The sequence below is a fragment of the Poecilia formosa genome, unplaced genomic scaffold, assembly GCF_000485575.1.
Source record: "Poecilia formosa unplaced genomic scaffold, Poecilia_formosa-5.1.2 Scaffold446, whole genome shotgun sequence".
In the NCBI taxonomy this organism is placed as follows: domain Eukaryota; kingdom Metazoa; phylum Chordata; class Actinopteri; order Cyprinodontiformes; family Poeciliidae; genus Poecilia; species Poecilia formosa.
In genome coordinates this window covers 249,541-277,509 of record NW_006800385.1, presented here as the reverse complement: position 1 = coordinate 277,509, position 27,969 = coordinate 249,541, and the positions used below count along the sequence as shown (strand labels likewise).

At 37.2% G+C, this 27,969-nt stretch overlaps 2 protein-coding genes and 2 non-coding genes across 4 annotated transcripts in view; 3 read left to right on the top strand and 1 right to left on the bottom strand.

Annotated features, from left to right (window-relative positions):
* Nucleotides 1-705: 705 nt before the first annotated feature.
* On the bottom strand, nucleotides 706-11,299 carry ppp2cab (protein phosphatase 2 catalytic subunit alpha b). Its single transcript, XM_007577571.2, has 7 exons — nucleotides 11,013-11,299; nucleotides 3,818-4,027; nucleotides 3,561-3,734; nucleotides 2,995-3,084; nucleotides 2,077-2,238; nucleotides 1,878-1,996; nucleotides 706-1,295 (listed from the first exon to the last, which is right to left on the bottom strand). The coding sequence occupies exons 1-7, from the start codon at nucleotides 11,112-11,114 to the stop codon at nucleotides 1,223-1,225; spliced, it is 930 nt and encodes a 309-aa protein (XP_007577633.1). The 5' UTR covers nucleotides 11,115-11,299; the 3' UTR covers nucleotides 706-1,222.
* Nucleotides 11,300-15,893: 4,594 nt separating this feature from the next.
* Nucleotides 15,894-15,965, top strand: trnac-gca (transfer RNA cysteine (anticodon GCA)). The gene has a single exon. It is a non-coding gene; the product is annotated as a tRNA-Cys (tRNA).
* Nucleotides 15,966-16,309: 344 nt separating this feature from the next.
* trnac-gca (transfer RNA cysteine (anticodon GCA)) lies at nucleotides 16,310-16,381 on the top strand. Its single transcript has one exon. It is a non-coding gene; the product is annotated as a tRNA-Cys (tRNA).
* Nucleotides 16,382-22,265: 5,884 nt separating this feature from the next.
* The window catches only part of ube2b (ubiquitin-conjugating enzyme E2B (RAD6 homolog)), a 10,481-nt gene continuing 4,777 nt past the window's right edge, over nucleotides 22,266-27,969 (top strand). Inside the window, exon 1 of the mRNA XM_007577570.2 lies at nucleotides 22,266-22,559. Within this exon, the coding sequence (XP_007577632.1) occupies nucleotides 22,516-22,559 (44 nt within the window). The 5' untranslated portion in view covers nucleotides 22,266-22,515. The remainder of the gene's footprint in view (nucleotides 22,560-27,969) is intronic.

Sequence of the window (27,969 nt, the reverse complement as noted above, 5' to 3'; positions counted from 1 at the left end):
ACCTTAAGTTGTCTGTCTGGAAAAGCACTATTGAAGTTTAATCTATTTACTTTTGCAACTTCCTCAGACATTTCTTTTTCCTCTGGGGTTGAACAGAGTATGTCACAATGAAAGTGTAAAATTATTCAGTTATCTTTTATTTGCATTTTAAAATGTGATGGCATATTAAGGCCAGTGTAGATGGAGAAGAAAGTAAATTACCATCAAGAAATTCAAATTCTCTAGAAAAAAATAGGTCCTTCCTGAACTCCAAGAGTAGAAAAATTGCAAAAAAAAAACTCAGGAAGTTCCTAGAACAAAAATTTTCTGAGCTCGTAAAGTTGGAAATTTTAGAGATCAGAAATTTACACGTTTTTCTAGAAAATTTGAGATCTTAATTTTTTTTTATTTTTTTTTGCAAGTTCCTAACTTGGAGTTTGGAAATTTACAAGCTTTTTCTAGAAAATTTCTGAGATTAATCTCAAAATTGTTTGGTGGAAATATACTTTTCCCATCTCCATGGCCCTGATGAGCCGTTGTGTACTATATCCACTTTAACTGTTTTTGCGGTGTTATACCTCCGACAACCACTGGGTGGCGCTAAATAAGCCCTCAGTGTCTGAAATGATGCATTTTATAGAAATAAACATTTCCAGACAATTCTTCTTTAACCAAGCCGTTACGTTTGATTCACTTAGATTTCATACCTTAAAAAACAACTCAGACACCCAGAAGCCATCTTTATTATTCTAACTGCTTAGTTAAAATACAGAGAGGAAGGGAGTCGGTGAGTTGATGAGGATTTTTTATAAGTTACAGGGGAAAACTGTACTTTGTGTAAAGCTTTAGTTTTCTTTACAATAAAAAAAACAGGAAGGGAAAAAAAGTCATATTTATAATCTGTGTTTTTTAAACATATAATACAAATGTCAAATGTATTTAAATGTACAAAAGTGCAAACATATGTTGAGATCTGCTGAACTAAAGCTGATGGGACTCGAGCAGCTGCAGATGTACAGAACGAGGAGCTTCACGGTTTCGTCGTCAGCAGCGAACATCGCAGTGATTATGGCACACACCGTTTGGTCCATCCGCCTCCCAGAAACTGCCTCGTCGCTGTGTGGATGTTCAACGTGCACTGCTGTGTTTCCCAGTTTTCTGTTCCTCATTCGTGTCGGTATTGGTTCAGAGTCGTTTAACGGCTGGACTCGGCTGTACACGGGTCGCTAGGAGAGGTCAAGGTTCACAGGAAGTAGTCTGGGGTGCGGCGGGTTACGTGTGGCTCTCCTCTGCGGGGCGCCGGATCGAACTGCAAGCTGAACAGACAAGAAAGGTTGAAATTACAAATCTGAGCAAAATATAATTTACCCAGCTATTAAACCAGGGGTGTCCAAAGTGCGGTGCAGAGGCCATTTACGGCTCTCTGAAGGATTTTGGGCGACCCACCAACCGTAGTTCAAGAATTGAACAAATCATAGTTGGTTCATATTTTATGGCAAATGGCATCTTAGAAAATATTTAAAAATTAAAAAAAAGAGTCCCATTTACTGAAGACACTACAAGTATTATTGACCTAATTTTACTCAAAAGCAAATCTAACACCCCAAATAAAAAAACTTACAGCCTGTGTGTGTCTTATACTAATGTTTTCTATCTAAATTTTTATCAAAAATTCAACTTTTTTATTTCAATAAAAATTTTCATTATTTAGTTCATTAATGAGCAGATAAAATTAAAAAATGCACAAAAGGTTTGCTTTAAAAATGCTATAAAAATGATAAAGTTCTCATGGCTAAAAGTTTGGACTCAACTGACTTAAGCGAAGCAGTTTGTCTCATTTCAAACGTTTTGTCTAAACATGCACCAGAAGGCTCCTGCTGGATTATTTTTGTACTTACAAGGAGTATTTGAGAGTGTCGTCCAACTCCATGATGGCCGCCTGGTTGCCGCAGCGATAGCAGTAGTTGGGGGCGCTAAAAATCGTCACCACGTTCCTCTCATGGCACCAGTTGTATCCCTGAATGAAGCAGATGTCATAAACAAGCAGTACTTTGTGTGGGTCTGAAACTGTCTGGTTGACAAGGTGCAGAACCGAACCTCCATGACGAGCTGGTGGGCTCGGGACACCAGCGTGAGGCGGTTTGCGTGGTTGAACGTCTCTGAGATGTCCTGGCCGAAGGTGTAGCCGGCGCCGCGGGGGGAGATGCCCCAGCCGCCGCGGTCGTCCGGATCCGACCACAGCAGGTCGCACATGGGGCCCTGAGGGACACACAGGAGCCAAACACTCAGGAAAAATAGGAGAACAATCTTAGAAATTTTCTAGAAAATAATCTGGATCCTCCTAAGCTACAAAAGTCAAAAATTTGAAGTAAAAAAAAAACATTAAAATATTTTTTTAGGAAAAAAAAAAACTACAAATTTTGATTAATATCAAAAAGTTTCTATAAAAAAATTAGACAATTTCTGGGCTCCAAAAAAAATTCAGAAATTGAGATTAATCTCAGAAATATTGTACAAAAAAAGTGGAAATTTCTGAGCTACAAAAGTTAAAAACGTACGACTTTACGAGCTTAGAGAAAGTCTTTTTCTAGAAAAATCCTGCTCTCACACATTTTTGACTTTTGGAGCTCGAGATTTCCACGTTCTGAGCTTTTTCTTTGGTAGAAATTTACTCCTTTTATTTCCCATCTACGCCATCCACCTCTCTGTTCATCACATTTAAAAACCCTGAGATTTACTTTCACACTCAGGTTTTTTGTGAAATCATTTTTTGTGTGTGGTTCTTCACATTTCCAAATATATGCGACTTGTATTTCATCTCCCAATTTGACCTAAAAGCGTCCTGCATGCCCAGCAGAGGGCGCAATAACGTCAGTAACATACAGAGCATGCTCAGTGTTTTGCCAACCGCCACAAAGCATGACGTAGCCTAAATTGCAATTTCAGATCGAATCCAATACTTTCCTATCGGTGTGATATTAGCAGCAATAGTTGTACACATTTAGATGATGTTACCTCATGTGGTACTTCCTGTAGACGGTCCAGAGCCCTGATGTGGTCCAGGGTGTCTATAGATGGCGACAGGCCTCCATGAAGGCAGAAAATCTGAGAGCAACACACAACATTTTGATGTAATGATGAGTTACCAGAGGCGCAAAAACATTACGCAAGTGAGAGTAGAGATCCTTCATAATAAAACTACTCATGTACATGTAAAAAGTACATCGCGGAAAAAATACTTGTAAAAGTAAATTTTCTCAAAATTATTCAAGTAACTGTAACTAGTTGCTACACGTCTGTCATAAATCTGAGCCGATATGAGGTCGACTCTGGTGACTCAGGTGGGATAACGCAGCAGCTCTCACCTGAGAGTCTACCTGCCTGAGAGTCTACCAATGCGGTGAGCGGCAGGTAGTCGGTAACCCAGCGGCTCTCACCTGAGAGTCTACCAATGCGGTGAGCAGCAGGTAGTCGGTAACCCAGCGGCTCTCACCTGAGAGTCTACCTGCCTGAGAGTCTACCTGCCTGAGAGTCTACCAATGCGGTGAGCAGCAGGTAGTCGGTAACCCAGCGGCTCTCACCTGAGAGTCTACCAATGCGGTGAGCGGCAGGTAGTCGAACAGGTCTGTGAAGTACTTCCACACGTTGGCGTTCCCGTATTTCCTTAAGCACTCGTCGTAGAAACCGTAGACCTGCGTGATCTGTCTGCTCTCGTGGTTTCCCCTGAGGATCGTTATTCGCTCCCGGAAACGTACCTGAGACGCCAAGAGGAAAAAATATCCTTTATAAAACAATGTTTCTGCACAATCCACAGGAGAAAGCTCTGGTATGTAACCACCTTAAGAGCTACAAGCAGAGTGACAGTTTCTACGGAGTAGTATCCTCTGTCCACGTAGTCGCCCATGAACAGGTAGTTGGTGTCGGGGGACTTCCCTCCGATCTTGAACAGTTCCATCAGGTCGTGGAACTGGCCATGAACGTCGCCACACACCGTCACCGGGCATCGCACCTCCTGGACGTTCGACTCTTTGGTCAGGATCTCCTTTGCCTGCAGGAGGAAACCACAGAAAGTCAGGAACGTTAAACATTTAAACATCATCTGCAGCAGGGAGTCCAACATGTGGCCCAGGGGCCATTTGTGGCCCTTGGACTGATTCTGTGCGGCCCTCAAGTATAAAACAAAGACTTTTTATTTCAGTTAGGGTAAAATTATTACCAACATAATTTCCTGTTTTGTAAAATGTTCATTACATCACAAATATTCATCTTTTTATGATTACCAGAACCGCGTTTATCCAGAGACTTTGACTGAAAAGCCGACTTTGCTGAACCCAAATCAGATTCAACTTAAACTTTTTGAAAGGAAGTGACCCACATCCCGCTTTAATAACGATTCAGTAAACATGTAAAATCCTTTTTGAGCTTTGGATCCATTATGAATAAACTCCATTTTGTACAGAAAAATAAAAAAAATCTGACAACTTTCTTTGCTTGATTTTTTTTTTCATGGCCCACAAAATGAATGTGATGATTTTACCTAATGTGACAGTTTTAGCCTCACCTGCTTGGATCCAATTAGTTGCTTCATACAGAAATTAGTCAACAAATGATCAAGCGATTACTAAAGGAAAGCTCTGCATTTTTGCATTTTAGGTTTTTAAATGTTTACTCTTATTCAAAAAAAGTATTTGAATTATTTATTTGCAGTTTTAATGCATTTCTAAAACTGTATAAGAAAGGCTAAAGTATTTCTGCAGAATGCAGCCATTTAAAATAAAGAATCCAGTTAATTGACAGAAGGTAACAGTTATTTGCAGCCTGCTGCCGTTTTATTGGTGATTTATTCCAGCCACGCAGCAGAAGCTGAGGCCTCCTGCTGCAGTGCATGACTCAGCATGTGGCCTGCAGTCGTTACGGCCGCCGCCGCTTCACTGAGGGCAAAACAGAAAAATAAAATCATTCTGAAGAGATGCTTTAATACACACAACCCTGATTCCTTCAGCTCCATTTAAACACTCCAGATTTAACAGGGTTACCATGAGAACATTTTACATTTCAAGAAAAATAAAGGTGATTATTTTATTATAAATTAAAACAAGCTCTGTAATTTACATTTGCATGATTTATTGTTTCTCTTTTTGGGCGATAAAAGTCCAGTTTTAATGTTCATTAGACTTTCATTAGTTTAATGATCTTTGATCATTTGTTCTTGCATTATTATGAAGCCATTATTTCCATTATGTGACTAATTGTCTCAAAACAACAATATTATCATTTAGTACAATAAAACTTGCTATTGTGACTGGCCTTACCACAGATACTATGAGTACTGAAACAACATGGGCATTTCTGTCACCGATCAAACAAACGTCTCCGTTCGTTTCTCTAAAGTAACTTGGTTTGTTCGATGGTCCCATGGAGCCGTTCGCCGGGAGTCCGGCTGCAGACGGAGAGCTTTCCCTGGCCTGCAGCCAGCGGACGGGATCCAGACGGTCAGCACGGCCTGCAGCGCTGCACAAACCTGACCTACATTTACGTGCACGCTGCACGTGCGCACACGTACATGTGTGTTTCAGTCTGTGAGGCTGGGAGAATATTCTAGATGCCCCAGAGTGGAGCAGCGCTGAGCGAAGTTGTTTGGAGATTAAAGAAACAAATAAGTGGGTCACGTCTCAATAACGGATCCATTTTCAGTCGTTTTGCCTTCAGTTTCCAACTTTAAGTTAAACAATGAAATGAAAAAACAGTCATGAAGCAGAGATTTTAGAAAACAATCTTTGGGCTTCAACTGTCTATGATCATAATCTATGTTTGAATTGAGTTTTCTGACGATTAATTGGATTAAAAAATATATTTTTAATTTAACCACTTGAGCCTTTTTTATACATTACAAATGAATAAAAAGGTACAAATAAACAATTCAATTCCATTTTACACAAACATTTTATTGCCTAAAATGCAGAAACACCATTTTGTTATTTTATAATGATGGTTATATGAACCGTTTTCATCTTGACCTTTAAAATACCAACATTTCAACTTAACTTTACATTTTGGTTCATCTGATTATGTTTAAATATTAAATTACCTTTTTACTCTGAAGTAGTTCTACTCTTACTGGAGTTCAGTTTTATTGGGTAGTCTGCCACCTCTGATGGTTACCTAGCAACCCACTCTTTGGTTGCTTAGCAACAAACTGCTGAGTAACTGGTGCAGCAGCAGTTTAAGGTTTCACAACAAAACAACAGAGTGGAGTGAAACTGGAAAACAGGAAATGTCACCAGACGTTTGGTAGCATGTCAGGTATTTGAAACAACAAAATCAATAATTATTGATACAGACTGATATGAAACTCTGATATTGAGAAACGTCTCTCAGCCCACACCACATCCTCCATCAGATTTAATTTACTGATCATATAACCTGTGAATTCAATAATAATCTGCTAAAAAAAACCTGAAGGAGATTACTCTGATCAAATATTACATAAACCTGAACAGTGTGACCTTTAACCCTCAGTCTGATCCACTGAGGAAATGTAGCAGAACAAACCACAGATAGATGTTACATAAGACTCAGTAAACCTTCACACCACACCTGTGTTAACACACCTGTCCAGGTCTGCAGGTGTCAGATGCCTCAGAGCCGAACGTCGAGAAACAATCAGCAGCTTCCCGGCTGCCGCCGTATAATCCCATTAAAGCCAGTTAAACCCGGCTCAGGCTCTCAGGGCGAATTAACGGCCATAACGAGACAAACACAAAGAACGACTTCATTACCAACAACACGACACGCTGCTTCTGTCACGCTGACGTCACTTCCTCTCTCATAACGAACCCAGAATTAATTCATTTCTAACGAAGTGGAAAACAAGCGTCTGGTTAAACATGAACAGAGGTCATGAGGTGAGGCGACCATCACCTCATTACATCATAACGACATCATAACAGGTGATGTCATGTGCCAACAATACTAAAAAAGTACTCACACCCCATTACAACGGCAAACCTGATGTACTTTATGCAAGTATTGCATAACTGAACTGGAAGGAAAATGAGACGCTGGTTTCTAAATGTGTTCCAAACAAATCTGAAAAGTGTGGAAGGCACATTCTGACCTTACAGGTCTGTCACAACAAAATGTTGCCGGTTTCTAAATTGTCCAAGAAGTTATTTCAATAAATAACATTGTTGTTTTATCCAAAATAAATAAGCCAAACAACAGAAACAAGCAAATTAGGAATTATTATAAACAATAATTCTTTCAAGAAAAGTCTGGTTAAGGCCAAAGAGCCAGACTGAAAGCTTTTATCATCCAGGTTTTGGTTGAAAGAGCGAAAGGAGAAAAATGATAAATCATGCAAATAGGAATCGTCTAATTTAAACTAATTTTAATTCATAATGCGATTAATTGATTTATTGTTTATTGTGACAACTTGGAATTATCTGTTGCTTTATTTCTAAGTATGTGAAGAGTGAATATTTTGCCCATTTTTCTTTTCTGACCACAGGCTGTGTTTTGTATTGATGCCATTTAAACGTGTGAATATAGTTTGACGCTGCCATCACCAGATTTAATGCTTAAGTGGATTTAAATTTGGTGTTTGTAGCTGATGTTTGTTTTATTGAACAGCAGGTTTAAAAAGAACAGAAACAGATTTTCTAAACAAGACGATTCAGACCAAGACTGAAAACTACAAACCATGACACACAATCGGTTTAATTTTAACGAAAAGAGACAAAGAGGTCGCCAGGAGGATGAAGCTCCTTTTCTGAACTTCATTACATTTTCTCCATCTAACTGACAAAGAATCTAATTTCCAGGCAGCAGAGGATTGTCTTCTTTTAAATTAAATTAAAAGTAATTAAATAACAACCAGAACTCCCTGTTCTGTAAATAAACTGGTTCTGAGAGACTCCAGGCTGTGGAAGCACTGGGACAACTGGAAAAACGACGACGACGTTAGCAGCTCAGATTTTCAGGATTCCTGCCGCCGAAGGAAACTCAGAGAGCTGGAATGTAGGCAGAGGACGAATCACACACACACACACACACACACAACCGTGCTGTCCTCAGTCACACCCTCTGATCCTCTTAGCAACAAAGGCTGCCACGGCGCTGCTGATGCAACGCACAATCAATTATGTCCTCTGCTATTTTGGAAGCGGGGGAAGCTGTGTGGGCGCGTTGAGCTGAGAATATTAACGGAGAACCAGGGATGGAGGCAACCGTCTATTTTTAAAGCTACTTTGTTCTATTCTTCTGAAAATAATACCAGCAATATTTCATCTGACAACCAAAGAAGGCTAAAGAGCAGTTAGGAAATAATTGCTTCACTTTTAGGATCAGGTCCGTCATCCTGTTACACGATAAGTCGTCCCAGAAGTTATTGCAGTAAATGATAATATTGTTGTTTTGAGACCTTTTTCCGGGATTCCATTGTTATTTTTGGCTTATTAAGGGACCGATTTTTCAAGGTTGATTAACTTTTAATTTTTTTTGACCTTTTACCCTTGGAGTTGGAGGCCTTTTAAATATCCAAAATAAAACAAAACAAAATGAATTATGAAGTCTCTGCTAGTTGTGACCAAACACCAGACTGAAACTTTTATCGTCCAGAAAACTGATAAACTGTGCAGGTGGAAATGACTGGGCTCGTTTTCATTTATCATGAGATTAAGTGATTTATTGCTTATTGTAACAGGACTATTTATGAACATGATGTCTGAGCCAAAGCAGAAAATAAAAGTCAGGATTAATGAGCCCCTCGACTCCCTGACTTTTAACCTCCAGCACTCAGCAGACCAAACATGGCGATGAGCCGACTTCCTGTTTCCTGAAGGAAAACAGACCTGCTGAAAGAGAGGAGCGCTCTGGAGGGAAAGTACTGAAAAATCTGATTCTTCTCACTCATTGAATGCATCAAAACAAAAAACCTCCATTATTTCCATTATACAAATTCATCAAGCAGCAGCTTTAATGCACGTTTGAGCTGAATTCAAATAAATGTTTGGTTATAAAAGTTGGATAAATGGTTATATAGTTTGATGCACTAGTTGTTTGTGGTGATGCATAAACCTGTGCAACACAGGCTGCTGATCCCTTTAAGACTCTTACAAACATATTTCTACGCTCTGGTTTTGATTTTGGCCAAAACTGATATTCATATTTTAATTTGTGCCAATAATGGTGATTTTATATTTTTGTCATTTTAAAATGTGACATAAAAATTAACTCTTATAATTTGTTCATTATCTTTGATTCATCATAATCCGTAGTTAGAAAAAACAAACATCTGAATCAATTGAGTTGAAGTCAGCAGGTGAGATCATAAAATAAACCTCATTTAGTTACATAAAGCAAAAGGGATATAAACAGAGGAGGATCCAAAAAATATTACTCAAGAGTATAAGTACTTTAACATATTTTTACTCAAGTAAAATGAAAAAGTAGTTAAAAAAAAAAGTATTTGGTAACAAAAAAAAATCTACTCAAGTACTGAGTAATAATCAATAATTTAATATTTAAAAATTACATCAGACAGATCAAAATATAAAGTTAGGTGGAAATTTTGGAATTTTGAGGATGAAAATGATAATTCATATAAATAACAAAAATCAGGTAAAATAAAATGTTTCCGAATCAGATTCTTTCAATATAAACTTCAGAACCTTTAACAGAAGCTGCAGGTTTGAGTCTGAGTTTGGGGAGTTTCCAGTTAAAACAGGAACTTTACTCAAGTATAATAAAATTACTCAAAAATAAAAGTACAGCATTGTAAGAAAACTCCTATACTTTTTTCAAGTAAATTGAATAAATATAACTAGTTACTACCCACTCTGCATATGAACAATACAAGTCGTACAATTTGATGATGCAAAACTTTTGTCATGGTAAAAATCAGCCCATTTTTAAAGCATAAACACAAAAGTTAACTGAATTTATTTGGAACCTGAAAAAACCTTCAGACTGGAAGGATGTGGACAGGAAACACCAACATTTTAAACATTTTATTCTCTTCGGACCTAGAAACACCTCAGTCAGATTCTAGTCTTTCCAGACAGCGTGTGGATGCTGGATTGGGGTTAAGCTGCAGCTCAGACCTCTGAACTGAGCAGCGTTTGGCAGCAGGAAGCAGCAACATATGGACCTGCTGCGCGTCCAGCTTACAGTTCAGAGATGCAACCAGCAGCAGCAACAAACAACAACTCGCTCCGTATACTCCTGCTCTTTTTAGAATTTAATACAATAAAAGAAATATCCATTTACAAAAAGTTTTGGTTGCACACTTGAAGAAAACGGCACTAAAAAAAAGGGAGATAAAAAATAAATACATAACTGGAAAAACAACTACACTGCAAAAATACAAAATCTTACCAAGTAATTTTGGTTTAGTTTATAGAGTAAATATTGCAGTCCACTTAAAATAAGACAAAACTAACAACAAGGAACTTTTAAACCAAACTTTTAAAAGCTTGTTAGAAGTCAATATTTCCTTAATTTTGGTGAAAAGGTTCTGGTTCCATTGGCAATTATTACACTTATAATACATTTTCCCAGGTTATAAGTGAAATAATCTTCTTTTGTAAATATTAAAGTAATTATTCATTTAAAACAATGTCCTAAATTTTGCTTAAATGTTACTTTTAAGTTAGTTTTCTTATTGCAAGTGTACCAAGATATTTGAACTTGAAACTAGACCAAAATATTTGGTAAGATTTTGAGTTTTTGCAGTGTACAAACACTGGTTTAAATGAATGAAAGCTGTAAATGTGAAATCACTTGAACTTCCAGTGGCCAAGTTAAAGTTAATTAGCCACATTAACTCGTAGTAGTTGTTTTAAACCCGCATGTATTCAATTGGCTTATCGGTTTCAGGCTCCAGCTACTAATTACCGAATAAATAAGACGCGCCGCGCGGTGAAATCTATACTATAGACGCCATTTTAAGAATGTCTGGAAGGCAACAGAGAGAACAGGCAAGATGCTGAATTTAAATGTCTGACTAACATGAATCCGCTCCGGTGTCTTACCTTTTCGCAAAGTGTCTTCACTTGTCCCTCGGACAGCTGCTTGCATTCGTTCAGCTGCTCGATCCACTGATCAAGCTCCTTCGTAAACGTCTTTTCGTCCATTTCTGTTTTATTCTTCTAACAGCAACAGTTGCTTTTTTAAACCGAACCGTTGAGTAAAGCGGTTGGAGAAGCGGTTATCTGTCGCAGCTCCACTCCAGGCGCTGTAAACAGAAGCACGGACCTCCAGCTGCCAGGTCGCTGTGATTTGACTGAATTGAATCTGAACAAGGGGAGGGAAAAGGCGTCAATTTGAGAGCTGCGATGTCTGTAAAGATGGCCGCCAATACGGCGGGCATTTCCGGAAAGTACCTTCAAAATAAACGCTTTCTAGCTTAGCTACCATTTTAGAGTGAAAGAGACAATTTAATCAGACCCAAATCTTCTTGCATGATCGTTTTACTCCTATAATTTTTAAGCAACTCAATAACAATCTCAACACTATAAACGGAACGCCAGGGGAAAAAAACTAAAGATAGTAATTCATAATGAAATATCTCATAGCTTAGTCATCTATGTTCCATTTGCCTCCAAATATCAAACTCCATCCATCCATCCATCCATCCATCCCTAGGAGTCTCCAGGGATGTGAAGTTCCTCCAGGTGAGTTCTGGGTCTGCTCTGACGTTACTTCCTGTTGGAGCCAACGTGAGGTGTTGAAGAGTCCCGTGTTCAACACGCTCCAGCTAGCTCATCTATGAGCAGCAGCTCCCCTCACTATGGGGGAAGCTCATTAATGCATGCTGTGATGCATTTAAATCGGTGAAATAAAATCCTTGCTCTGTACTACTTCCGGTCTGCCATGACCTGATTGGTTCAGCTTGACTCAGCGCTGACAGGAATAACAGTTGGGAGGGATGACAGCAGCTCTGTGATTGGCTCCCAGCTTAACGGAGAGGTTTGTATCGTCGCTCCCTGGAACTTTGCCTATTTTATATTGTAGCAATGACGTCACTGTTAGGGTAGAGCGAGTAAACAAAGCAGAAGGCATCCGTGACCTTAACCCGCGTTAGAAACACACGAAAGCAGCACATAGGAGACGTGCACAGCAGCACGTAATCTGAATCTCACAGATTAATGCGGTTTTCATGTTATTGGACATCTGAATAAGGAGGAAAGCTGTGCGGTCACTTCGCGTTTCATCAAACCAAACACTGTTGCATCATGCGGGAGACTGCGTGTTGACTACAAGCTTTGTACATCTTGACTGAAATTTCTACCAGTTTCTTTTCACAAAATTATTCAAGTTTGTTGAGATTCAGTGAAGAACGTAGGATAGAAACCGTTTTTAAGTCTTACCACAGATTTCCAGTCTGATTTTGATCTGCCGGTAACATGAATTTGCATTAGTTTAAACCATTTGCCGAATGTTAATGTTTGACCTGCTGGAAGGTAAAACAACACCTCAGTCTGGACCGAAAAAGATGTTTAATACATTCGGTCTTCCTACTATTTACCATTCAGTCATTTAAAAGGGTCATAAAAATGCTTTGAAGAATTAATGTCACTGGTTCATTTTCTTCTTATCCACCCTTTTCTGCAGCAGTAAACCATAAAATAAAGCACTTTTTTGAGAGCACATTGCTTTTAGTTTGCAGCTGTCGGATATGACGCTTTCTGCTTTGCAAAGAAAGGAGACAAGCCACATTGTTGAAATTATTTGAAGCAGACTTTATCATCTCAGGTCATTCTCACGTCAGTTTTATTCTGTCTAAACAAACAGGGTGGATGATAGTAAATACCACATGGATATTCATCCGTTTCCAGGACATTTTCCATGTTTCTGCAGCGTCAGGTTTCTAGTCTCTCACACATGACCTGAACCCATTCTCACGGAGCGACAGGCGTCTTCTGTTTCCTTGTGTTTCACATTAACAATTTATTAAGCACTTTGTGAACAGCCTTGTTGGTGTAGATCATTTTTCAAAAGGTGTTCTGCTGGTAGTTTATCATTTCTGGGACAGAGAGACGGATAAAACAGAAGGAGAACTGGACCTTGGTTCTTCTGAATTAAAATGAACAGTTTGCTTCTCTGTGAAGCTGTGCCTCTTTCCTGCATGGATGCGTTAATAGAGATATTGCTGACATTAACAACATTTACTCTTTTCTTTCCCATAAAAAGTGATCTTAGCTCAGGATCCATTCACATCAGCCATTTTTGGTTCATTTTTGTAGAAAATCCGGTTTGTTTGGGAAGTGTGAAAACGCATTCTAACTCTAATTCGAACTAAAACAGCAAACTTTGCATTCGAAGTGAATTCTGGTTCAGTTCAAATCCATATGTGAATGCCAACTGGAGACCGCTCCAAAAGCAGGAAGTGGACAACAGTGCAGGGCATTCTGGGTAAATACAATCAAAACAAACTCCAGAGTCTAGTGCTAGACTCTGGAGTAGAAATTAAATGAAATCCTCCAATTACTAAAATCTGACTCCTCCATTTTTGTTTCCATTTGGTGAATATGGCACAAAACTCAGCACTCATACCTGCATTTAATGTCTGAAACCATTGAACTTTGCATCTGGAAGTTGTTCCCAAAAATGGATCAGAATTATCACGGACCTTAATTCTCTCCCTGTTATCTGATTTTTTTGTGTTTGAGGTGTTGCCATCTATGGGTGTGTTTCCATATGAACCAACATTGTCTTCAATGAGAAGATTCTTCAGTACCGCTGTAACACAGACTGCTATAGGAGATCCTTACTGATCACAATCATCAGCATCTACAATAACTCTTTCAAAAAACTTGAATAAAATGAGAAATCACAACAATTAATTTCTGTCTAATTTTTATTTGAAATTAATAAAATTGTTCCTCAGCAGGGAATTGATTTACTGTCAAACAGAGAGGAAAAATAAGTTATTACATAGTTAAAAAGTCAATATTGTTATGGTTTAGTGTCATGTGTTGATAGTGTTTCCTAAAAGTCAGTTTTAGGATGTAAAAGGAATGACCTGTTGGTCATTATTACATAAGAGAGCAGGAGACATGCCCATGTAATGTAACACAGAAGCTTAATCCAAAGTAACCTGAACTGCATGGATTATTCTAGTATTAACGCTGCCACTCAGACTTGTTAGCATCAACCTCAGAGTGTTTGCTACAGATTGGGTATAAAATCTGAGTACCTGCTGCAGCCAGCGGGTTCTGGACAGAAGCCCGTTTGATTCCAGGAAAACAGATGCAGGTCGCATATTTACCCCGGAGCCGAGCTGCCAGCAGGGTGAAAGGCCTTGTAAACAATACTATCACTAAAACGGGTCGGGCCGATGCGACAGGAAGCCGGATGATGATGAATGGGTTATGGAAAGTTGGATGGAGATGCTGGTTGCTGGCATCTGAGGGGAGGAGGAGAACAAAACCCTCACAGATGAGTCGCCATGTTTCCTCCAAAAATACCAGCCAGGGATTGTAAAACATCTGTGAAACATTACATCATCTGGTGCATTGTGAAGACATGTGATGTTGTTCAACTTCATAAGAACTGAAAGATATTTGTCCTCTGCCAGTATCATGTTACAAAAATACAAAAAAATGAATTGCAAACTTTCTGCTTATGAGAAAGAGGATCTGTAGCTAATTCGTCTTTTTCCACATGGACTCACTTTCAGGTGGATTTTCACAGGTTAAATGTAGAAAAAAAACAAGTAAGGCTACTCCCTTCTCTCTCTACCAATCAGAATCCAGTATTTTACCCAGAAACCCTGAAACCATGACAACAACGGGTTCCCGCGTCCATCCTGAATGCCTGGCGCCGTCTGCTGTTTGAAAAGAGGAAGTCCACTATCACTTTAAAACTATTTAAAACAGATTTCTATTTATAAAATACTGTAGAGTACATTAAAATGTGTTGGGTAAACATCTTCCTCTCTGTATGCTCACTGATAAATCTAACATGTTTAGTTTTAGTTTGTCAAACTAAGTGAACAACAGAAATGGAGAGATAAACAGACCTGCAGAGACAAAGAAAACTGGAAAAATTGCACCTCCTGATGCAATGCAGCGGGTTTTTTTAGCTGCTTCTATTCTTCACAAAAGCATTATGTGATTTCAGCAAATCATATAATGAGGATGCTTCATCCCTGGTGTCTTCAGAAATCCTACCACCACACATTTTAGTGATGAGTCAGACAAACCATGCAGCCCATTTCACAAGGAAAACAATAAAGAAACATCGCCTTGTTGGATGTAAGATAATAATTCTTTCTTTCTTTTATAAGTTTCACAAAACTCCCCTGGTTTTCATTCACAAAATATGCAGCTCTTCACAAAAGTACTGGCAACGATTTTAATTTTGCAATGTTTTTTATTTTTTCTTGCTGAGATTTTAAGTTCTGTAAAGTGGAACGAATACGATATGAGGAAGCAAAGTGAAAATTACATTTATATTCAGCTCCCTTTGCTTTAATGCTAAAAAAAAAAATCCAGTGTAACCATTTCAGAAGTACCTTTGTTAGTAAACACATCCCACCTAAAAATAATTTAAATATGAAACAGCTAATTACTGTCACGATTCTGGCGTGTTTGAGTTGCATCTTTGTGTTTTTTAGATAAATTCCTAATTTTTATCCCTTTGTATTTAGTTTCTTAATTTGTTCTGATATTTTTGAGAACTGAGTTTTGATTAGTGTTTCAGATCAGACCATGTCAGTCCTCTTGACTTGTGATTAATGGAGGAGATCCGACATAGATACAGAAATCTGTTCTTGTTTAACACAGGTTTAAGCATTAAATATATGTTCAGATTTACATCTCTTGACTTGTAAACTGACCAATGAACTCATAATCATACATGCTTAGTTCAGTTCCTGACTGAAAATACTGACATGCTGACTAACATGAGGGGGTATAGCTCAGTGGCAGAGCATTTGACTGCAGCTCAAGTTGTCTCTGGTTCAAATCCAGATGCCCCCTGATGTCTGTTGACTAACTCTGTTGGGCTGAAGGAGCCATGTCTGGAGAGCAAATGTCAGTTTGGATTGACAGAGATGCTAAATAGACACATGCATGTGTTGCTGTTTAAACATTAATTATGTTGTGTGGTCAGATGTAAGTTGGTTCAAATCTGGATGATCTGTTTAGTAACTTCTTCAACTGAATAAAGAGCCATCTTTTGAGACGTTAATCCAAAATGGACATCAAAACTAAATCTGCTCTTTATACTCAGATGTGAGTCTCTTGACAAATGAGCAGCTGTCATTGATCAATAGATGAGTAGTTCAGATTCTAGCTGAAAATACTGCAGAGGAGCATCGTGTGGGGGTATAGCTCAGTGGTAGAGCATTTGACTGCAGATCAAGAGGTCTCTGGTTCAAATCCAGATGCCCCCTGGTTTTTACTTAGGAACATTTGTCAACCAAAAAGAAATGTCCCTTGATGCCTACATTGACTTCAAAGTTTCCTGTACTTGTTTGTTTGTTTGCTTTTGAAAATAGTACATTTCATAAGGTTCTGTTCTGACTGGTTTATGTCAAAATCTCTGACGACTTCAACTTAAGAGACTTTATAAAATAGATTTTAACCTGCTTTCATGTCCTTTACTAAACTGTGACTGTGATGCTACAAGGCTGAGCATCCGAATATGTAATTTAATTACCTTCGCCTATGTAACATGACACGGCAGCTTTAATGAGGCAATTAGCTCCTGTAGTGCAGATGGTGGCTGCATGCTGCTCTCTGCATCACCCATCTCTCAGAATGAGTTAGATTCCTCCTCAGTTTCTGTGGAGATGCAATTTATGATTTAAGTGAAACTAGTGAGAGTTTCCTGATTAATTTCACTGTTTCATTAAGTATTTGCTTGTTTATTTAGTCTATTCAACAGGGATCATATATAGGAATATTAATCTTACTCTAGATTACCATCTGCAGACCATTTGCATCTTCAACTCTGCCTTGTGAAAACCTTTTCCTTTCATTTAATGTTAAATATTTGTTTAATTTTCAGTTTTGATAAACTCTAATGACAGCATTAATAATTAAAGGGGCAGTATTATGTGTTTTCCAGGATTCCCCAGTTAAAACATTTAGAGATTATATTTAACTATGTTAAACATATCAATCAATCAATCAATCAATCAATCAATCAATCAATCAATCAATCAATCAATCAATCAGTCAGTCAGTCAGTCAGTCAGTCAATCAGGTTTCTTTGTTTAGCACATTTCAGCAACAAGGAAGTTCAAAGTGCTTTACTTCATAAAAACACAAAAACATCTTACAGTCAAACTGAGAACAAGTGATCAATAGAAGTAAATATACACAATTAAATCTTTTTAAAATGTACATAATATTCTACAGTCTTAATTTTATTTGCAAATGAACAAAAGATACAGGCAAATGCTACTGTTTCTCACAGCACATTGGAGAGAATGAGAAAGCAATGCCAGCATTTCCTCACCCTGTCTATTAAAAGCAGCAGAGCTAAGCAGGGATTCTCTCTTCCTGCATATTTTGGCTCAACGCAAAGTTTTTGTCCAACAGCTGGCAGAAAGGGTCACCTTTTCCTACCAACCATAAAACAAGCCCTCACTGCACTTCATAATGCATAATAATAATAATAATAATAATAACTAGAAAATTCCTGAAGAAATTTTAAGGGGCCTGCCAAAGTGTGCCAGTCAGTTCGGACCCAGCGTTCTGATGCTAAAAATTAGCTTTAATGCTAAAGAAAGCTTCAATGTTGTCAATAACCTGTGTAGAGTCAGAAGCATGTGGACAAAGCTGTACTTGTACCATTCAGTATGTTGCATAAGGTAAAATAAGTCAAAATGCTAATAATAGCATGAATGGTATCAGTAGCATGTTGTCTGTCATTCACTTACTCCATTCAGTATACTAAACATGGCTAATAAGTAAAAAAAATTGGCTAAAAGCTTATTTTAGGTGAAATGCTAATGCTAATGCACTGGCTTGCGCAAGCCAGTGCCATAACTTGAGATGAAATGCTAATAAAGGCTCATATTATTGCAGCGCCTACGGCAGTGCACTAACTTGAGGGAAAAGGATAATTTAATCTAATGTAATTGCACTGCCTGCGGTGGTGCACTTACCAGAGGGGATTAATGAGGCTTTTATTTTGAAATTTTCAGTAGGCTTCATTTGAAATGGCAACACTAATCCCATGTGTAACAGTGGTTTTCTTAAACAGTTATCTAATGCAAAAAAGAGCAATTACATGATATAAAAATTGTTAAGGCTTTTATTTTGAAATTTTTCATAAGCTTCATTTGAAATGGCCACACTAATTCCATGTGTAATAGTGATTAGGTTAAATCAGTTATATAATGTTCAAAGCACAAAGTAGCTCAGAATACCAGTCAACTCCTCCTCTATAGGAACTGACAGTTCCGCCATATTGTAGTTCTGACCTTCTGCTCTGCCCTCTGTATTAAAGTGTTCCGCCATGTTTAGAACTTGGTGCGTCCACACTGCCATGAAAAGATCGGATACAGGTCGCATTACGTCAAAAAAATCGGAATTGGGTCACTTTAGGCTGCAGTGTGAACGCACCCTTTGTAGTCCAAACCAGCATCTCTGCCTTTTTCTGTATTCTGTTGCTATAGCGATTAATCGTCAGCCAACTGCTGTGTGTGAGACAACAGTTTTAGTGTTTACATGTGACTAAATAGTGCTATTTTTACAGCTGAGATGTACAGGAAGTCTTGGCAGGCAGTTGCTATGACAACAACAAACAAGTCACAAGCTCAGAACTAGCTCTCGCTTTGTTCCTATCTAACTTATAAACAATTTAAGTACGTTGCAAATATTATTTTACAGTTTTTGAGTCCTCTAACCACCTCTGTGTAATACTAAAATAAATATCAGCGATATTTACTGTAGTACTTACTGCCGAACTAGCAACATTAGCTTGGCTAATGCGGCTTTTATCTGCTAGCTAAGATGGACATGTAGCCTGCGTACATGTACTCACTCTGACAGTCACCAGAACCTTGTTATTCACATCAAGAGTTCTTACGTCCTTTATAAATCCGTTTAAACATTGATTGTATGAAGCTCCTCCATGGTGATCGCACTCTTCGTGAACTAACAGCAGGAGAGCGGAGGCAGCTTGGCCACATCATCTGACACGTAGCCATTTTATTCATGTCCACATAGAAGAATGCCAACATGTTGTTGTTGTAGTTGTTGTTGTTGTTTGTTTGGTTTGGAAGCCATCGTTCACCTTTGCTTTTCCTACTTAGAGTAGAATATACTTTACTGATCCCCAACGAAAAATTGCTCGCTAGTTGACAAGCTACTCCATAAGGTGTTAAATATTAATAGGACAAATAACCATAAGCCAGTCTTTCTCAAACTGTGGTGCCCGGACCACTGGTGGCCCACGAGGTACTGTATGTAAACGACGTTAGCTGAAAGTGCAACGCTACAGTTAGCTTACCAAAGGATTGTGTTAAAAATAATGATAGGAAACTGCTTAAAAGCGGGTTACTCACGATCACTATCACTAGTGATTGAATTCTTTTGAACGGTAGGAATCGTTCCAGTTATTCAGAACTGTTCTTTGTTTTTTATGACTTTGCTTGATAAAGAATGATGCTCTATTTTCATGTCAACAACTATTATTATTTTTATTTAATTAAAAAATATTAAATAAATACAATAAATAAATACAATTGCACTATATTTAATGGTGCAGAAAAGGGTTTTTTGTTTCTGTTAAAGAAACTCAAGTCTCTTTTTCTTTAATTGTGCTTCTAAATCACAACTAGCTCTAAATGTTATTAATGCACATAATACTTGGTAGTAAAGAATTTTTTAAAATATTATTTCTATGTGTTTGACATCATTGGAAACTTAGACTCCACACTTTCACAATCTGTAAATAACTCAAAATGCCCAGTAGACGTGGCCAGTCACATTTTCCCAACAGCACCAGACTTCTCTTTAGGATGAACAAAGAAAACAGCGATATGTGAGTTAAGAGGCTAATATTTTAATTTCAGGTTACATTATGTATTCAGATGTGGGGCGATGTCAGGTTAGGTGTGACTGTTAATGGGTTAAATGATCTTCAGCCTGAAAAAGTTTGAGAAACACTGCCATGAACAAAAAAAAAAGTAAAATAAGAGTGATGCAAGTAATTCAAATATGGCTTAATACAAATAAGTAAATAAATAAGATAACAAGCATGCTGGCAAATGTGTTATTCTGTAAATAATCTGTAAATGAGTCCAGAGAAAATCAGATTTAAGTTACTCAGAGTTGGGGATTGTAAAATCTGATGGCTACAGGCAGAAATGATTTCCTGTGGCGCATTTTAAGAAAGCACGACTCACTTCTGGTTCAGACTTGTGGAGATTATTATGTACACACAGCAAGACCCAATCTAAATGTGTGATTTATTACATAAAGCAGCTTGGCTGCTTTAGCTGCTGGTAGCATGGAGGAGGCGGGCCGCCCTTTTGTCTGTGTGTGACCTACATTGTCAGTACAGTGAAATGGGCTAAGAGGGCTTTACGCCTATTGATAGCAGCAATCTGGATTCTTTTAGGGAAATTGTGAGGAGAAGGATTAGGCTTGATTCAATAGCTGGTTTTTGTCAGGAGGTTGGCCCAGCATGCAGTGGTGATTCAGAGTATTGGGATGTACCTTATAATTAATGCCTCTATCTCTAATGTGTCTGTCTCTACAAAACCAGTGAACTGTTAAAGCAAATGCTTGAAGTAAAACAAATGAAGTACAGTATAACAGTTAAAAATGTGAATTATTTACCTGTTTATATTAAGCTGAAAATGTCTTGAATTAAATTAAATTTCCATACTTTTACACTCTCTTGTGCATCCTAAAATCTTATTTTGGATGCAAAAGATGAAGCATCAGCCCAACTTTTGCTGATTTTTGCTTCTGATCACTTTCCCAGCTGGACAATAGAGGCAGCATGCATCAGCTTCAGATGGATTACAGGGATTATAAGGTAAGGCACTTACTGACTGAGTAGATTATCACACTGGAGCACATAATTATTTAATCTGTCATTTCTCAAAAAATCTAAAAGTGATTGTAAGTGAAGCATTGATTCCTATCATCTGGTTAAAGTATTTGAAATATTTAATTTAGTAAACATAAGTATGTTTCCACACTAAATTATATACATAGCTGCTGGGATCTTCCACTGTGGCTCTTAGAAATTTAGGTAAAAAGTGCTAACTTTAATCTTTAAATACAAATACCAAAAGAAATGTAGAGTTTTAGCAATTTGTTAGGTTTTTAATGGACTAATTGGACTAGATTTCCACTAAAGAATAACACTAAAAGTACCAGTAATATATTTATAGAGCTAATTTTCTAGTCATTTCCTTTTAAAACAATAAAAAGTAAATGTAATTACCCTCTTTTTGCAAAATTGTTATGTTTTCCTTTATTTTAAAATATTAAAAATGGAAATAAAATAGTAGTTCTTTAAAAATGTGAACAAATTAATTGTAACACGATATGTTTGATTGGATTTGTCTTCTTATTCGATGTAGGTAAACATATGGTTTCAAAAATATTTTAGAGAAAGAGATTTTTGGGTTTTGAGTAGCTGTAAGCACAGGTGGGTAGATTACACAAAAACTTTACTCAAGTAAAAGTAAGAAGTAACCATCCAAGAAATTACTCAAGTAAGAGTAAAAACATATTTGATAAAACAGTGAGTGACTGATCGAAAACCAGTAATTTAATATTTAGAAATTACCTCTTCAGAAGGACAAAGGAATAGGTGAAAATTTTAGTAAATAAAAATAATTCACATAAATAATGTTATTTCAAAATAAAATAAAACTAAAGAAACATTTTAAATATGAAATTTTAACAAAGTCTGCAGGTGAATTTTAGATTAAAACAAGTTTGAAGTCGCAGTGCGTAGAGTATCCAGAAATTTCACTCAAATAAGAGTAGCGATGCTTCATATTACTTCATATAAATTATTCAAGTAAAAGTAAAAAGTACAGCGTAGTAAAAAGTATTTCTTTTTCCAAGACTTTACTGAAGTAAATGAAACTAGTTACTACCCAACTCTGGCTGTAAGCCACTATTATTATTGAGATACATCACTCCAAATAAATTAACTTTTTTTTAAATAATATTCTAATTTAAGCACCTGCACATTCTTAGTAGTTGTGAAATAAATAATTATTACTTTCATATATAAGCAGTCTAATCTTTTGATATATTTCATCAGAATAACTGATCAACAGATTTTTAATAATTTTATTTATTTGTTAGAAAGGAGGAGTTTTCGCAGCATTTTTTAACAGACACATTGTGACATATAAGGGTTGCGCCTCTGTTGGCCTCAGCACTGCAACCAACCGACGTCAACCAGAAATAGCGAGCTAGCCAGTTGTTGTTTTGGGGGAATAAGAAAAGAGCTGCAAGCGGAAGAAACACCGGATTTGGGCTTTTTCCTCTTCGCTCATTTAGTTTTTTTCAAATTGTTTTTGTATACACAACTGAAATAATGTCTACGCCCGCAAGGAGACGGCTAATGAGGGATTTTAAAAGGTAAAGTAGCCGTTTGTGGAAGCTACCTCTTCTGATTTAGCCGACGGAGCTACGTGGCTAGCACGGTTAGCTTAGCGTTAGCTCCAGTTGACGACAATACTGTCCAATTTTTACTACCTAAAACGTCTTGCACCGAATACCTCGCAGGTCCTTTTATGATAGCTGCTGCTTTTTTTTTTAAAGGAAATGCCAAAGTGTAACGTCTTAAATGTTAACTGTTGATGACAAACGGCTCATTTTTGCTGAATTTTCCAGTGTTTTTCAGTGTTTTTGATCAGCTTTTTAAGGCATTTAGGATTCAAATTTTCTCCCGCAGGGAAACAAAATCAGTTTGGATCAAAAATGTTTCACAGCTGTTTGATTTGCTCATAAATATCAGCTAAAAATGAACACAAATCGGTTTGTTTAGCACTGAGGGGGTTTAAAATGATCCCAGTTAAAAGGCAGAAATATTCAAACATTTCTCTTTTTAAATTTGGTTTCGTTTTTTTTTCCTGGCACGGAGATTTCGGGGATTTTGAGTCGAAGGAAACTGCCGTGTTACAATAGCTATATAAATCCCTGCCACTATTTCTGCATACAGCTTAATGTTCTCTGTTTATTTGTAAGTCAACATTTACAAATGTAGCACTGTATTAACCGGATTAACATTAATACTATTGATCTTTATTAGATTTGGAGATTTTTAAATATTATTTTACTTTGGACTGTAAAATCGCACAGATTCCAATCTTTGCTAAGGTCAAAGTATTACAGTTTGGATAATGTTCTCTGTGCTATTTAGTTATTGTCAGTTATATGTTGCAATCTCCTCTAAGTGTGGATTGAATTATTCTGCTATTATTGTAGAATAATCCAGTCTTGATTTTGTACTGGAAAAAAATACCTGAAATTATTTTTATTTAATGTTTTCTAATCAAGAAAAGCTTAGCAAAACAAAAACTGGGTTTTAAATTTAAGCTATTTCTGCAGAATTGCAAGAAGTCAGTTAATCACATCATAAATGAAAAACGTGCTCAATAATTTCCATTTGCATTATCAAGTTGTCCAGTTATCGTCCAAAACCTGGAGGATAAAAGTCTTCATTCTGGTCTCAACTAGCCAATTTTTAGGGATAATTTAGTTTGTTGTTTCTGTTTTTCTGTTTTATTTATTTTGGATATTTAATATATCTCACATTTCCAGTGTTAAACTTTAAATTCAAATGAACATTTACTATCGTTTATTGCAATAACTTCTAGAGCAATTTATTGTCCAGAAAAATTTATCGTCACAGCAGGCGTCCTCACAACAAAACATTGTGTGGCATTAAATGTAACAATCTTAACATTAAGTGGTTTTTGTGTTTAAAAAAAAGTTAATGTTTCTGCAGCTGAAACTCTCACCTTAGCAGCTACTGCTAGTTAAACTTATTCCCAGAATGCTGTGCTGCTCTCTGTGGCATCCTGTGTTGTTTTGTGTGTAAGCAAAGAAAGTCTGCAAAAACCTGAATGTTACAGCAGGATGGATAAGGTGTCAGTAGCTCCACTCTGCTATGGGGAACGTTAACACAGAATGGATGCGTCTGGCTCCGACACTGACCAACTGCACTCGTTATATTCTTTCAATTCTTTGAAATGTATTATTATAGGCAGAGGAGGGTAAAGTACCCAAAAATATCACTCAAGAGTAGCACTACTTCAAGTAAAAGTAAAAAAAGTGTTTTTTGTAATGTTTTTTCTCTTGTTGTGTGTCTGTTCTCATTTTCTCTCTTTTTTTGTTTTTAAATTTTACACTCTGAGGGGGCACAATATATAGTTTTGTGTGAATTTTTTTGTTTTTTATATCTCAATGTGACCACTTTTCATATCGTATTTTTGTGATATAATCTGAGACAAATATTTTTTTTTCAATAATTTTTTTTTAGAAACTTTAACAAAAACTGCAGGTGTGTGTCTGGTGGGTAGAGAATCCAGAAATTTTACTTAAGAGTAGAGATACTTCATAATAAAATTACTCAAATAAAAAGTGCAGTGTTGTAAAAGTACATTCTTTCTACAGAGTAAATGTACCTAGATACTACCCAACTCTGGCTAGTTCAGTTTAATGAATAGTTTTACACAGAACTAAAGACTGTTGTTGTACAACCATTTCATGACATCCTAACAGCTCAGTTTTGAGCAACAGAGATGATATTCCACAGCAACCACCGTCACCATCATTTGTTGGCAAGAAACTGCTAATCCACCTCATTTGCTTTTGCCGCTGCTCTTTTAGTCTCTGGTCAGAAATTCAGGCAGAGAGACGTTGGAGTCGAGGATCTGAGATGGTTTGAACTTTGTCCTGCCTCAGTGAAGCCTCATTTTGAACTCCTCTGGGATTTGGGGTCATAGTTCATGTGTCATTTAAGCTTTGGAGATGTTAATTGAAAAACAAAAATGAGATCTGTCTGAAAATAGAACAAGTAAAAACAATCATCCTTCTTGCTGCAATTGTCCCAAAAAACATCAGTAAAACAAAAAAAGTTCATAACATCTAAAAAAAATGAATAAATATTTTTTGTCTTTTATGCCAATAGCTAATGTTTCTACCTTTTACACATAATGGAAATTGAAATAATTTTATGCATACTGCTTAAAAACCTTTCACGATATAAGCATTTCATATCAGTCTGTCAATAATTATTGACTTTTTTATGTTAAGTATCTGAAATGCAACCAAACTGCAAACTGGTTGCATGACGTTTCCTGTTTTATCCAAAGTTTTTAATCCTTATTTTTAATTTTTAATGTTACGAGGAGCGGTGGAGAAACCTTAAACTGCTGCTGCGCAACTTACTCAGCTGGTTGTTGCTAGGCAACCAAAGCTGAGAGGGTGGGCTTGAAGCTACTTGTTACAGCTGGTTGTTGCTGCTGAGTAACAAGCAGCAACAACCACTGAGAGGGTGGGCTCTCAGTGGGTTGCTGAGAGCCCACCCTCTCAGCAACCAAAGCTGAGGGGGTGGGCTTGAAGCTACTTGTTACCCAGCAGGTTGTTGCTAGGCAACTGAAGAGTCGGTGTGTTAGTTGATTCCCCCAAACTAGCTTAGGGCTGCTAAAGCCTCTCCTCTGCCTAGATCTCTCAGCATGCTGTGTGATTCTGGGTCAGAGTTCAGTGAATATTCTGTTGGATTGTATTGTCTATTGATATTGGTCATGCATCATGATATTTATAGTTATATGAAGTCCTAATGCTAATATGTTTCCTGGAATGATAAATTAGGGTGATTTCCAATTACAAAGTTATTGCTTCTAAAATATCCAAAATGATATCTTTAGAGGGAAACATGAACTCTAAAATATTTTAGTTTTATTTGTCTTTGCTAGCTGGTATGTGCTAACCTCCTGCTCTGCAGTAACTGACCTGTCAGAAACTCCTAATGTGCAGCAAAACAAAGTAACCGTCTGCTGGTCGATAAATCCAGTCCTGTGTTTCTCATCAGTGAGTTTGTCTGCAGGATGGCCGTTAGAAAGAGATCTGGGCTCTTACTGCTACAAATCTGCTTAACAGATTTAATTGCTGTAAACCTTCATAAAGCCTACATTTCTTGTAGACATGGGGGTTGTACATGATCTTTAAGTTGTGTTGTGGTTCCTCCACCTCTTCTGTCTTCATTAGTGATCAAGAGTCTGACTGTGAGACCTAACATGAAGCAGCTAATTTCAACCAGTTTATTTATCATGTTGATTTGGTTCATTACTCTGTAATCCGCAGCAGACTGGTGTTGGAAAATTAATTTAGAATGGCGGCTCTGATTTGCTCCGTCTCTGTTGCCAGGCAGTCGTTGCTGTGGCATTTTTCTCTGCGTGTCTCAGATCATTTGTCAAAGTTCAGATTGTGAAACCACAACTGACACGGCAAATAAGCGCTGAATTATTTTTATTTCAGGTTAATCAGTCGGGTTGTAAACCGGATAGAAGACACATTTCTTAAACTTAGACGTTCTACTGCACAGGATTAGATTAGCATGTTCTCAAATGTAATGTTTTAATTACTGAAAATTAAAAACTGGAGTACTTTTTAAAAACTCAAACACTAAAATAAATGCAATATGAATAGAACTTAAGGTTATTATAGTAGATCTTCACGATTTGTGAATTTAAAGGTCCATTTTTAGGGAATGAATTGGATTAATTTTAGAAAAGATGTCTAAAGAAAAGTTCCATAAACACTTTAAATGTGTAAACATGTTCCAGTTGAGCCAGTCAGGAGGAAGTTGTTTTGTTGCAGAGCAGAGAGAAACTGCAGCACATGACGTTTCCTGACTGCTGCTTTGCTTCTGCAAGTTTAGATATTTAGAAATCATGTGACTGAGTTACTTTCTGTTCTGCAGAAAGCAAGGAAATCAGCATCAAGGCATCAACAAAGCTCATCAGAGCGACCAAAACACTGACCATGCAGAGACGCATTAACTGCAGAGCATCAGTGCTTTACAGTTTGAATACAGATAGTTTATTTTAACCTGAAAGTCTGGATAATATGGCTGACAGACACAATGGAAGGATTTCATATCGGTCAATATTGATGATTGTTGTTTGTTGTTTTAAATATCTGAAATAGTGCCACGATCTGCGCAGTTTAGCCTGCAGGCTGTTGCTAGGCAACCAAAGAGTGAGCGAGTTGCTAGGTAACCAGTGAGTGAGTGAGTTAATGCCACCAACCTTTCCTAAGCTAGCTATGAGCAGCTTAAGTCTTTCCTGTGCCTACATCTCCCAGAATGCTGTGCAGTTCTGGATCAGTTTTGTAAATTTATTGATTATTCTGTCAGTTATCTATTGATATTGATCATGTGTCTTTCTCAATATTTTTTTTGTGATTGATTTTATTATCCAGATTTACCAAAACAGCAGTTCTTTAATATCAAAACTACATGTTTTTTTGTCTATTATTTTAAGTTAATTTAATATATTTTCAAATTTATTAATATATCCTGAAACTTTTATTAAACAAGCAGTGGAGGAAGCAGTAAAACATCATTAATTGGACTTTATGAAAACAATAAATCAGAATTCTTATATTAAGAAATTTATCACAATAAGTGATAAATGATGCGATAAATACCAACCCCACGATACACAGTTTGGATTATTCCTTTTTTACTTTAGTTTTTAATCTCCAAGTATATGAGAGTGTTTTTATGCCTGAGTTTGCGTCAGCGGCGTTTCCAGCCACAGAGCCCTGGAAGCAGCATGTTGGCGTTGTGCTGCTGATCCTGCACACAGCCTCATGTTGCAGCTTCTTGTTTTGGCTGATAATTGTCCCGTTGTCAAGGAGTTAATTAGTCGCCTCATGCTCCACTCGTTTGTCACTCCCTCTGGCTATTTTTCCTGCTGTTCTTATTATTATTTTTATTATTTTATAAATCTTTTTGTTGTGCCTGCCTTCTTCTGAA